The sequence below is a fragment of the Apium graveolens genome, chromosome 7 (genome assembly GCF_009905375.1).
Source record: "Apium graveolens cultivar Ventura chromosome 7, ASM990537v1, whole genome shotgun sequence".
In the NCBI taxonomy this organism is placed as follows: domain Eukaryota; kingdom Viridiplantae; phylum Streptophyta; class Magnoliopsida; order Apiales; family Apiaceae; genus Apium; species Apium graveolens.
This window is the reverse complement of record NC_133653.1, coordinates 246,115,642-246,129,840: the sequence shown is the minus strand read 5'-3', so window position 1 is coordinate 246,129,840 and position 14,199 is coordinate 246,115,642. Positions and strand designations below refer to the sequence as shown.

Genomic DNA, 14,199 nt, shown 5'->3' with positions numbered 1-14,199 from the left:
CTAAAGCATATATTTGGAGATTTGCTAAGAGCCCAACACCAACCTAACCAATGTCTGTTCGAGTAACAATCAATTAATATGACTCGTAAGAAGTATAAAAGCACAAGTAACTACGATAGGTGTGCAGATTAAAAAAGAATATCCAGTGCAGGAAATATAAAACCTTAATCCAAAATCTCAAACTATCTTCAGCAGTTTGAAAAGCCATCAGACGGCTATCGGCAGCACAGACAGCAACATTGTCACATTCTGGACAAACAATTGGTCTTGTACCTGGCTTCAACTCTCTTATGAAAAAATCGTTAAACGTCTGCACAAAGAGTATTTAATTTGAGTTTCTTTACAAACACGCAGAAAAAAGAAAAAGAAAAAACCTACTGCAGACATTGATGTTATATAGAAGATTAACTTCAACAAGATACTAGTTCAGATGCTTTAAAACAAAAAGGAGATAATCAATTTAATGTGGATCTCAGTGAATAACTGAATATAGAGGATAAAATCAGCTATATCTTTTAAACCCATTCAAAGGGGTAGTGTACGGAAAATCAAATCAGCTAACAATTTTAGAATCAGAGGACACTCTGAAAATGCTATAAGGTGTTTCCAAATGGGTGAGGTTGCTGAATAAGAAGATTACCTGAATATCAGCCTTAATATTTAAAAAGACGAAAAGGAATTAGTAGATATTATGTATGACTGTTTATCGAAAGGATGTTCCACTTAATTGCTGAAAGCTAGTCTGTCAACATTCACCCCCTTGTTAAAAGTAATTCCCTTCTTTTGGTCAGCATCCAGCACCTTATCAAATGAGCAATTCTCTAGGCTTCGCTTTTTATGTTATTTAGAAACTGTTTTAAAGGTTCAACGAATAGATAAAGTTTGTGACAATCCCTGGCTACAATCTCAGGATCACCATGTTAACATCTTTATTAGAGGGTGAATTCTACCGACTGCAATTGAAATTAAGTACGCTGAATGGAAAGAGGTAAAGTAATTAAGTGATTTTTTCTTTTTCTTTTTCAAGTTTAGGGAGAATGTAGTATCAGTAATCTCAATGTTGCTAGGATAGGGAAATGTCCAGGATATAATGGCCAGCAGTGCATGTGGCAATAGCAAAGATTGGTAAACTGGAAGCAGAGTGGGTGGCAAGTGGATTAGCTAGAGGTGATGAGTGGCCAAGGGTGGGTGATTCACACTGCAAATATTTGTGCTATAGTTCTTCTAAAATATATGCGAACAATAACATTTTTAATATTTATTATTCTCAGTGCGGATAAACAGTATAAACAGAGTTATAATCCAGCAGCAAACAGATTTCCTCAGGCCAATTACAAAATACTTAATCATGTGATTTTTCTTCCGGGATTAACGGCAAAAAGACAAATCTCAGTCGAGGGCGGGGGGCCATGTTACGTGCAACATACAGTCACACTGAAAGTGAAAACTACTATGTAGAATTAGTTGTTCACAAGGATAAAAATGGTCGAAGAATTCATAAAATTTGAATACAAATATTAAACTTTCGAAGATTTTGAGGGTGCATTCTAATTTAAGATATGTTTATGTGTAAGTAAAGAGACTAGAAATTAATCAAGTACTAATTATCGGAGCTTAAGCCCAAAATATTTCTAATGAAAAAATAGGTTACTAATTTTTAAGGAGTTAAGTTAGTCATTATATGATGATGACTTGGTGCTAAAGCTACAGTGCTTGTACTCTTATTGTTAAGAAACCAGTCGCTCTAAAACCTTAAGGTAGTAGAGGAAGGTCCGAACATGATCTTATACTCTTTAACACTTCCCTCAATCGTACGACTGACAACGACAAATACAACCAATACAAATACCAATATCAACAACAAATTTTTAAATTAAATTAATAGGGGTGGGAGGACTCGAACTCGAGTCCCTCCCTAAACCGAGCTCTGATATCAATGCCTAAACCGAGCTCTGATACCATGTAAAGTAACCAGTCACACTAACACCTTAAGGTGTTAGAGGAAGGCCCCGATAGTATCAAATATTTAACACTTGTTTAATCACTCAGATATTTTCCTATTTTACTCGGACTCGATTACAAGTGTCCGACATGAATACGTGTCTAAGTATCGGACTCGGCAACATTTTGAAAAATATATATGTTTTTGCCTTAAAATAAGAGTCTGATTGTCCATGTCAAGGTGTCAAGTGTCCGACACGGGTACTCGATGATAAAATGAAGAGTCCGATTAACATAGATATTTTCTCCAATTTCTTAAATATATCAAGAATCAAGGTTTTTCGTTTTTTCTCTGTGTTAAACAAAACGGTCATGAATTGCCAAAAGTAATTATGGGACTGATTACTGTCACAAATTGTCAAAAGAGAATACGGGAAAGATCCTTAACTAAGAGATTACCATGAGAAAAAAATATGTATCCATATGTTCCATATATCATTGCAAACATGTTAAAATCTAAACTAACCTTGAAATGTTCGAGGGGGTACTTAATCTCAGCGACATTTATTTGATCCTGTAAAACCATATTAAAGTACAATGATGTCAAATACATGAAAACGCTGCCAGCATAAAGAACCTTAGATATACTTTCCAATACAAATTAGTATAGAACATGACTTCTACAACAGTAGTATGACAAACTATATTAAAAACAAGAAAAAGATATGTTAAGATGATTATATTGTATTCACTTAATCAAAAATATGCTATGAATCTTTATAACCCGATAATTTGATTCTTCAAAACTAATATATCGTGTAACATACTTGTCATTTTAAATCCGGCTTTATCCGTACATGACAGTTAGTTGGTTGCTTCTTTTAGTTCTGTAAACCGAAATTATGAGGTTATTAATCAATGCCTAGTGAGCTTTGGATCCTCCTAATTTACAAAGATTCATTGTTGATGCAGGACAGATATATACATCTAAATACCACACACGGAATAGGACTTTCACAAGCTTTTCCAACACACTGAAGAAACAAACATTATTGATAGCAATTGCCAATTAGGGAGAAATTTCAATGGCATGTGAAAGATGACTTGAGAAAGTAATGAGAATTGCATGAGCTTCATTAAACCCTCTCCATTGTTCGAGTTGACAAATAATAACAATAAACTAATCCCTGCAAACTTTGCAAGAGAATCTGTCTCGCTTCTCTTTGAGCAAGAGTTAAACATTGTGAGCAGTTACATAGGAAGACATGAGGATAACGGCCCAAGCGGTATTAGAAGATATGAGAATTAGGAGCTTAAAGTTGCTTCATGGTATTATTAGATGTAAAATCTCAGAAGTTAGAGTTCATGTCATACTTTACATGACAATCGTAGATGAGTAACTTCTTTCAAGCTGACATGTCAGCACATTATTGGCCATTCTTACCCAGATGGCTTCATCTCAGCCCACTAGCCCGGTGTACTAGGGAAAACAATAGTTACACGCTCCAGTATTAGCCATCCCTTACCCCAATTGTATTCCCAGTGAGGTTCACAACTCGTTCCTTTTTGACACTAGACAATCAGGAGGGTTAATATTATGCATGACTAGACCTGACAATTCGTTCGTGTCGTATACTTTCGTGTCGTATATTTTCGTGTTTCGTGTACTTGAATGTCAAACACAAAACCGACATGTTTAGCGTTCGTGTACATTCGTGTTTGTGTACTTTCGTTTCGTGTCGTTTCATGTCGTGTATGTCGTGTTAATTGAATATTAATATATATTAAATTTAATATTAATATAAATTAAAATATAAGAGTTTTAGGCAAAAAAATTATAAAATATATGAAAAATATATATTTAGATCTCAATTCCATACAATATAATGAAATCAAATAATATTTTAAAAATAAATATGTATACATTTATTATAATTCTACATATACTTATAAAAAATATTAAAATTTAATTATAATATTTATTTATGTCGTATACTTCGTGTCGTGTCGTGTACTCGAAGGTTAAACACAAAACCGACACTAAATCTCGACCGTGTACTTTCGTGTTCGTGTACTTTCGTGTCGTGTACTAAAAATGCAAACACAGACACTAAAATTTCGTGTCGTTTCGTGTCGTGTAAGTCGTGTCGTGTCCAAAATTGTCGGGTCTATGCATGACACATGATTGTTTATATGTCAAATAAAACAGTGTCCTATAAAAAAAATCATGACTTGAATAGTACCGCTAAAGCTGACTATAATAACAATGCATCTAACGATTAGACCACATAATGACAAGTATTAATAAGAAAATTTATGCCTTGAAAAAATCAATGAACTTCGGTATATCTTTCGCGGATTCAAATGAATTCATCTTCCTTCCTTGTTTTTCTGAAATGCTCTGTAACAAATCTTTTGCACCTGCATCCAGTTCAAAGATCAAAATGTGTTACATCAGGATATCGGAAACACAAAAGCATAATGATAAGATATTTAATGTATTAGAATTGAGTATTATAAAACAACTTTTAGAATTATCTTAGAGTATTATGTTTTTAAGTTAGTTGTTTCGCTTACTATTTTTCAAGTATATTAGTGTATCATCTCAATTGTGCACTCTTAAACTGAAGGCATGCCTTCTCCAAAATGTAAATAAAAAAAATGTAGGCAAGTGACAGGGATCAATATGATTACAATTAGTACCTTTGTCATTTTTTCTCTCTTAACTCCTAGTACTAGGGCTGAGCAGAAAAACCGAATTGAAACCGAAACCGGTAAAAACCGATTAAAACCGAACCGAATTAAAACCGAGAAACCGAAAAACGAACTGGTACTAAAAGTCCGGTTTCGGTTTTGGAGTTAAACCGAACCGAAAAAACCGAAACCGGACCGATTATTATAATATATTAATAAATAAATATATATATATATATATTATATAAAATATATATCATAAAAATATAAATATTTAATCTAATAAATTAAACTTTTGACCAATATTTTTTATCATTTGGGGCTGTCTAAATTCATAACAGAGTCGGGGGTCCATATTCTAGAGCCAATGTAGTTGTTTCTGTAGTTAAGAGCAAGTGTCCCAAATCAAGTGCACAAGATCCTATAGTTAATATTGATTTTTAATTATTTAACCAGGTTAATTTACACATTTGCTTGCTATGATTCTTGATATGTTACTCGTTTAGTTTTATTCCTTAGACATAGACAAGTAAAGCACCTCCTCCGTAGCCAACGTTCACTTTGACAGCCTCCTCTTTCTTGACTATAGTTTATAGTATAAAATTTGGTTCATGAAAATTGTGCTTGTACCATTCCCTGTTCTATGTATTAGCAATAGTCATTAGCTCCTGTCGTACTTGTACCAATCACTACAATTGTTAAAATACTTTTTTATGCATTCAACTGATATAATATATATTGACAGGCAGGTAGTATGCTAATGCTTCTATGGAGAAGGTGAATGCAAAGGACAGAAAGGGAAGAATATGTAAAATGTCACTTTCTCTATTTGATTCGTGTAAAAATTTAGATGATGTGGTTGGCTTTTTTAATTAAGCGAACTTTTTCTATTCAAGTTGTAATTATTTTTCTTTTGCCGGTTTTAAAACCGTAATCGAAAAATTACAACCGAACCGGGACTTTTGAAACCGAAACCGATAATTCGGTTGCGGTTGCGGTTTTTAATTCCTAAAACCGAAGATTTTCGGTTTCGGTTCCGGTTTTATATAAAAACCGAACCGAACCATGCTCTCCCCTGCCTAGTACAGTTTCAGTATCTACGTTTCTTTTTTGCTCTTTTAATTGATATTATAAATAGACAGGCAAACCTCTTTTGTTTAGGAGTTCTCTGTTTTCTAATATAGTATAGGCATATATTCTCTATTCCTCCATGTATCCAAAGCTACATTTTCAATTAAAAAAAACAGGGTCATTACTCTGGATCCCTCTTTAATTTTATTGTTACAATAATTATTATGTTAGGCTAAATACTTTCATAAGGACGAATGTGTGTTCAGTATTTTGTAATATATATGGCCGTGTATGTGTATATCATTTTTTAACACGCACGTTTCTAATAATATATATAGGTCATTTGGTAAATCTGAATCATTATTTTCTGAATGATTAAAATTTATGAATGAATCAATTTTTGAATCGTTAATATAATTAACAGATATACTATTTGGAAAAATCTTAATTATGCTCTCTGAATGATTTAATATAACTTAAAAAATGTACAAATTCATAGATAGTAAGATTTAAGAAGCGGTCTTATTACTAATACTATATAGCTTAAGGGAATAAATAATTTTTTCAACTTAATTTAACATAGTTAATATTTAATAATAAATTGGATATTTATATCGAAAATACAAACATATTATGTAAAAAACAGAAATATTAATAATAAAATATTTTAGTTGACAATAATTATTATTTTAATATGAATTTATTAATATGTTTTAATTTAATTAGTAATAATATATTTTATATTCTTTGCATTGATAATATATATTGGTATCAATAATAAAAGGCAATCAAAAAAATAAAACACAAGAATATGTTGTTTTAGTATAAAAACGTACGGTAAGTTGTGTATTTGAATCGTTCAGCGTGGTTTTTCAATCTGAAGCGGTCAGCACTATCTGTCTCATTCAGAGAATTTAATTGCCAGTCAAACAATCTTAATAATTTAGAAACCTTTCATTCAGTTCAGTTCAGCTCTTTCAGCTATTATCAAATGGCCACTATCAAATTATTGAAAGAAATTTATACAAGGTGATTTTTACAACTATGAATTGATATTTGATATGAAAGTGTTGGATATCCATATTCAAAATGTTTATGATTATTGTGTTTACTAAATATTTGAAATGTTGAAGTTACACAGTGTCGATGAAATCCTTCCTTCAAATCTTCACTTTATTTTTCCCAGTTACACATGTTCATCGACATTTGAATTGAAAATTATATTTCTTCTGTTTGAGATTAGAGAAAAAATAAGTTAATCTGCGAACATTGTGGTTCAACCCTATGTGCATGTTAGTGTATACTGAAAATATTTATTTGAAGTATGTACATTTATTTCTGGCCAGTTTATTTGAGAATCATTTGAATGTTTACATGTTGTCTAATATTATATATTGTGAACAATCTAGTATCAAATGGGATACAGAATATTAGATTGTTAAATACGGTTATATAATATAATAAGGTTCACAGCACAGGTGGTGTTGGACAATCCACTGGTATGGCTATAGTATTATTTAGATTAGTTTATATTGACTAATAAATAATACTAGTATACTTTGTGTATATTGAACAGGATCAAATTTAGAATTGTTCCCTTAATACTGATTAAGAAGGAGAACTAAGATTCTATGTTATTATTAATGCTTAGGTTCTTAATCCGGAAATAGTAATTGACACGTGTATATTATTTACATGCTTTGATTTATATATGAAATAATTCTTTTGAATTATATCATTATATTTTGGGTGATGGAATTATATACATGGTGGATATTATTTATTGAAGGAATCCATGTCCTGATAATATTCGGGTTAATGATGTCCCCTTGAAAGCTCAAAAAGATTTAATTATGTGAAACCCTACAGGTGGAATTTATTCTGGCATAATTAAATAAAGGTTGAGTGGATGATCAAGGATAAAAGATATTAATTAAATAAATTATCAGTAATTTATTTAATTAATGTACATATGATATTTTAAACATGGGGAATTTAATAAGCAAATAATATTGGAACCGAATTAATTAAATTACGGTATTAGGAAAGGTAGTGCAAATATTAATTCTTTAGTGGATTGAATTAATATTTAATTACATTGGGCTAGGCTAAACATGTAATTAGAAGGCCCAACCTAATTATCCATGGTCCCTATTGTAGCCTATATATATTCTTATTCTCTTCTTGTTTGGAATTGTGTGAAAACATATTGTAGCCACCAAGGAGCAAGAAGAGAGGATAACTTGAGAAGACGGAGGCCACACTTCGCTCAAGGGAATTTGGGAATACAATAGAAGAGCGTGGAATCAACCATTAACAAGGTAATCCTCTTTTCGTAATCTTTATCGTAAAACGTAGTAACACCCTAAGTCCGTGGTTCCCAAGTGCCCAAGTGTGTGTAAGAGAGAGAGAGGGAACAAAAATATATAAAGATAGTTTGTACAAAATTTACAGTGTGCATAGTACATCAATACCTTTATCCATAATGCCTAGCCCCACTTTGGATTGGTAAATGGCTCTCATTGACAAGACAATTTTCCCATCAATTGTTTCCTCCACTAGCCTTTGTTTTTTCCTTTCGTACACCTAATCATCACAAGTTCACAGCATAGTCAACTTTTAGGCAGAGAAAGACGAAGTATTGGATATGAAATGGATTCATTAAAAGTGGTGTAAATGGAAGAAACTCGAGGAAAAATAGTAACTTAAAAAGGTGCCAATTCTTGGTCCCTAAGTACATCCAAGTAGAAAGTGACATAGTAAAGCAGTCACTCCAGCTTGCATTATTAATTACGTAGTTCCCGCGGTGAAATATTTGCCTTGAGGCTATGTTAGCCAGACATTTTATTTCACTCCGTTCCAGACACTCGAATTGGACATGGGTATGAGCACAAACACTTAACTGCCAAATGTATGCACAATTTCAGAATATTTCCAAGTCTGAGTCTGACACTTGGAGATGTAACCGTGTTGCAGACTTTCAAACAAGTCCAGTTTTATAACCTCTAGGTATAGTTCCGAGCACATGACACAAAATGTTGACCTATATTGAGTCAGTTCATTCAAACATGTTCATTCGTCAATATATTTGAAAGTACATTACCAAACTGGCCAATTTGATGCTAATGGTATTTTTGATATAGTGGTAAATCACAAGTGGCGGACTTTCAAAATTCTTCTAATGCAATTAAGACAATTTGGAAGATGTAATCTTGCATGCCATGTGAAGTTATACAGTTGTGACTATATGTTCGCTCAAAAGTAACAACTACAAATTATTTTTTTGATATAACAAAAGCATTACAATCTACCTATAATTCCCATATATTAGCCAAACATGTAAACAACCATAATATAAACCATGCATTACTGTTACTCGACCCTGTCTGATTAATAGAATTCATGACATTATACGCTCAACATTTGTTTACAATAGTAATGGAGCATGCCGCCATATCCAAAAAGAAAAGTGAGAACTTGATACTAAGATTCAAAGACTAAAAATGACCTACTTCAATTGCAACTAATGGGAGATGGTAAACAGACCTATGGCAATACCTAGATACTACATGCCAACATATCACAAAAAAAAAGTGAGAACTTAATACGGAGATTAAAAATATATTATTTAAATTGCAATTAACGGGAAATGGTAAACGGACCAATACTGCCTAGATAGTAGATACTAACATAGCCTGTGTATAAAGCTCACGCAGTTACATAAAATCTTGCTATCACCACCGTATGATGCTAACTAACTGCAGCTCTACATGGGATTCTATTGTAAGAAATTTTCTTGAAGTCTTTCCAGTAAAACTGAATTTCCTAAAAGAGATTTCAGGCCACATGGAAAATTCATTATTCTTATAACTTTCAGTTCAGTCACTGATATTTGGGAATCCGATACCAAAACATAAAATTTGAAAATTTTGAAGATTAAGAGTACCATGGTTGGACATGAAGGGAGTTCCATTTGTCAATCTTAATAAGTAAAAAGGTGTATTTAGTTATGTTAAGAGGTAATCCTGAATGCCATTTTAAAGAGAGCGATGGAGGACGTAGAATACCACAATATGGGAAGCACTTGACCCAGAATTTAAACCTACGTCGTAGGATGAAAAATGAGCCCATTCACTTAGTTTAAACATCCACCTGGAATATGAAAGTGACATGCAAAAAATATCATGTACCCAGACATCAGAGAAAGAATTAGTTACACTATTTATCAATTAAACATCACACCCATAAGAAGCCTGCTTATCAGTCAAGAATCCTCCCGTCATACTCTGACTTCCCGTCCCTTCATCGAAGCACAAGGTCATATGGATCATATTATTTAACTGATCAGAATCTCCTAGACTCTCGCCACAAACAGGACAATTATTGATCAGTGGTGCCCTGTAAGAAAGGAGTGGAACTCTTTAGAAGAAAAAAGAATCACATAACTGATACAAAGAAACTGGAAGTAACAGTTCAAGGGAGCCTAATCTTGAAACTTTCTAGAATTTAGAAGTTAATAAGTACCATAAGGGAACTAGAGAGCTTGGTACAATGATTCAGTTGGTGGTAAAAGTGCATGCTTAATACTCACTTTGAATAAATATTTAAAGACTTCAGCAGAATTTGGAGAAAAAAATCAAACAAATCTTAAAAGTTATTCAGTAAACAGCAAAGCTGAAAGAATACGCACCTAACTACCATAAGACAGATAATATTACCAAAATATATACATCTGAAGCATGTTTCAAAAGCTACTAATTCCAAATTTAGAAGTTTACTATACAGAATGGGCAACCAAACATGAAAAGTTTTGAGTGATTAAGCCTAGTGGTCAATGCAAGAGTGACAATTAACAAAATTAGAAGAGTGGGGACAATGTTTGGATTTAGGTATGCAAAGTAATTGAGATGAAATTTGAATGGAAAAACATTCAGACATAACTAGATGGCAGGATCGTTGGTAAAGGCTAAGATTTTTAGTCTTGTGCAAGGAGTATCATTGACAAAAATTTGGGATGAAAATATCAGTCAAACTTTAGAGAAGATAAAGAATAACAAAATGATAAAAAGTGAGTTTAATTGTTACCAGCATGACAACAAGAACCATAACAGCAAACAATATAACACATAAAAATTGAGAGGTACTCCGTCAAAAAACAACCCTGTTTTAATTATATTTAAAGCATTTAACTAAGATTCATATTACTCCAAAATAATGTAATTCCTTAGTCTTCTCTTGGTGTCAGGTTTGTAAGATCTTAGTTCTGGAGTGAGAACTTACTACTACCTAAATCCAGTATATAAAATTCAAGATGCATGCAAAAAAAGTTGAATGCATTAAAAAAATGGACACAATGAAAAAATAATGACCTCCCTTTTGCTAAGATCTTCCTCGTGAGGTACAGTGAAACTAAAGTCTTTGGAGACAACATTGCGACTTGCTTTTATCTACAGAGAATTTTACTACCGGAGTGAGTGAGGGGAACTGAGAACCTTGGCTCAAGTCCCCAACCATACATGTTTATACAACAAGGTAATATTTCTATCAACAGTTTGATCCCAACGCCTCCCTTGAAATCCGTAAGAGATACTACAGGAGCTGCAGCTCATAAGAGTTTAATTTATGATATATATTACGGTATTTCTATAATCCGCTTTGTTGTAATAATCTCTTAAAAAAGATAAAAAAAAAACATGACTCCCTTAAAAGAAAATTAACATGCTCAGCAACGGTATCTAATCCACAAAATCAAAATGATTTATTGAGGACTATGAGGATAATATAATCTGAACAAGGTACTTATAATAACATAAGAAGGCGACAAACAACCATATTTGATCAACAATGCAAGCTATGAACATATGATATTTATATACATGGTTTTGAACTTTTGATAAAAAAAACTAGAGCAAAATCATGTGGGAATAGGTTCCATGGGCATCTTACATATATAAGACTTGAACAAATACATTTACAGTTACTGCTCAAATATGAATGAAGGTAATTGACTAAACACATGACAAAAAGGAAGTCAGATATAGGCATAAAACATGTCTAAATATACGTTTCGATTAAAATTGTGTGGTAAAGTGTATTAAACTTTGCAAAGTAATTTTTTAGGCAAGTGACAGAAGTTATGTTTGTACTTCAGGGAAGCTGACTTCAACAATCACACAGTATATAACATTGATCAATGAAGACCAGAAATTCTAGAATTTCATAGGACCCTACTTCTCTTGTTGAATGGCAAGAAGCATAGCCAACTCATCGATGCTAACAACTCCATCTCCATTCTCATCAGCCACCTTAAAAAGCTCTTCTTTCTATTAGAGAGATAAATAAGATAATTACTTAATTAGATGATCGTTAGTAATATATGTATACACACATATATAAAAAAAGAAGTTTACCTTTTTAGAAAATTATTCATGATGATATAAAGAAAAAGGTTAACAAAGGAATTATGTACATACACATATGCTTCTTCCTTCTTTTTAAGTTTTACTAGTTTAATAAATTTACAATAAGCATCACCATAGCACATTAAGCATTGATTCTAAGCCTACACACACACAGTATAAACATATTATCTTGCACACCTTATAAACATAAGCTCCAAGTGCAAATATTAGGAACCTGAATGCTTAGAAACAATTGATATATATATAACCATGCTTGTCAAGTCGATAAGTCGAGCCTAGGCGCTCGAGTACCTTCAAACTCACTAGTCGACAAGTCGCCCGACTAGTCGTAAAAAGTCGATAAATAGTCGACATACATATATTTAGAGCAACTATAATATATGACATAAACTAACACATATCAACTTCATAATTTAAATAAAACTAATAGATAATAAGTTTTAGTACCCAAAGTCAAAACAACTAAAAACACAATTATCAAAGAGTGAAATAAACTAAACAAAGACAATTATGCATCAATAATGATCCATCTCATAAAGAAATAAAGAAATATATTTGAGGTAAATAAGCTAAACAACACAATTATGAATTCAAGCTACACACAGGAGTTATTTTTTTTTAGATTTTTTGGTAAAATTTTAAAATGAAGAAATAAATTTGAAACTGTAAAATTTTTAAAATAAAGAAATAAATTTTAAAATAAAGAAATAAATAAGAATAAAATAAAAAGGGAAACCAGAGCCATATACCCTGATTGTAAAAATACATAAGAATAATATTTTAAAAATAAAAATAATTAAACTTTTGAAATAGAAAGTAAAAGTAACGTTTGTATATATACACTGATTGTGTGTATATATCATTGTTATCACGAAGACGACTAGTCGACGACTAGTCAACGACTAGTCGACACGAAGGTACTCAGGCGCCAAAAGTCTCCAAGCCCGACTTGTCGTCGACTAGTTGACGTGAAGGTCACCTAAGAGTCTCGTAGCCCGACTTGGGGGCTTCATAACCATAATTGTGATGTACCATGCTTATTTTGAACTAATTATTCTATTACTTTTGATCTAAATTATAAAATTAACGTGTTCAAATATATTATATATTAAATCTAGTAATTATACGTATAATGAACACTTTGTCGACTTTTTACGACTAGTCGGACGACTTGTCGACTAGTCTTCACGAAGGTACTCAGGCTTCGAGGGTCGACTTGGCGCCGTGATAACCTTGGTATATATAGTCAACATAGGGAACAAACAGAACAAAAAGAGAACAAAAAAGTGAGAGATGAAAAAGGAGATTGGAGAAAAAAGAAGAGAGATTAGATGAAGAAGAAGAGAGAAGAAGAGAGAAGAAGAAGAGATAAAGAACATACCTGAGAAACCAGAGTCGCCGGAGATAGATCGGAGCCGCCGGAGATAAATTAGATAGAGATGAAGTCGCGATGTTATGAGATGATTGATGAGGCATTAGGTTTCGATTAAAAAACACGTAAGTTTTATAAAAAAAATGCCTAATTTTTATGATTCGGGTCGGGTATTAAATGGGTTTTGGGCCGGGTACCGGGTCGGACCCGGGTAAAACCCATGGACGACAGATTGGACAAGTCGAGGCCCGACTTCATTTTGTATGTCGAGTCGGCGACGTCGACTTGACAACCATGTATATAACACAGTGCTGAAAAGTTTGTTACTACAATAGAGGCAGAAAAATAAAGAAAACACACCTTGCTAGATGCTAGCTGATTTCCGAATGCATTAATTAAATCTGAGAACTCGGAAAATGAAAGCATGCCATCCTCATTGTAGTCCTGTGTACAGCAAAATGATCAAATATATAGGAACAAAACTGTTAAGACATTTCTTTACTAACATTTATTTTCTTTCTCTAAGAGATATACAATAATGATACTGGTTCAATGCCTAACAAACTAGTGCAAACTATCAAATTGCATTTACGAAACAAAATCAAACAAATAAAAATATATGCAACCTGCACTCAAAGGACATGTATTAAGTGTCACCGTCTCTCTCTCTCTCTCTCTCTCTCTCTCAAACACACACAC

At 32.6% G+C, this 14,199-nt stretch overlaps 1 protein-coding gene across 1 annotated transcript in view; it reads right to left on the bottom strand.

Moving 5' to 3' along the window:
- The window catches only part of LOC141670825 (phosphatidylserine decarboxylase proenzyme 2-like), a 46,583-nt gene that overhangs the window by 20,615 nt on the left and 11,769 nt on the right, over nucleotides 1–14,199 (bottom strand). The window contains exons 8-15 of the mRNA XM_074476846.1: nucleotides 13,861–13,944; nucleotides 11,938–12,029; nucleotides 9,949–10,104; nucleotides 9,774–9,858; nucleotides 8,181–8,292; nucleotides 4,262–4,362; nucleotides 2,468–2,515; nucleotides 164–310 (exon numbers count right to left, since the gene is read on the bottom strand). Coding sequence (XP_074332947.1) covers nucleotides 164–310; nucleotides 2,468–2,515; nucleotides 4,262–4,362; nucleotides 8,181–8,292; nucleotides 9,774–9,858; nucleotides 9,949–10,104; nucleotides 11,938–12,029; nucleotides 13,861–13,944 — 825 coding nt within the window. The remainder of the gene's footprint in view (nucleotides 1–163; nucleotides 311–2,467; nucleotides 2,516–4,261; nucleotides 4,363–8,180; nucleotides 8,293–9,773; nucleotides 9,859–9,948; nucleotides 10,105–11,937; nucleotides 12,030–13,860; nucleotides 13,945–14,199) is intronic.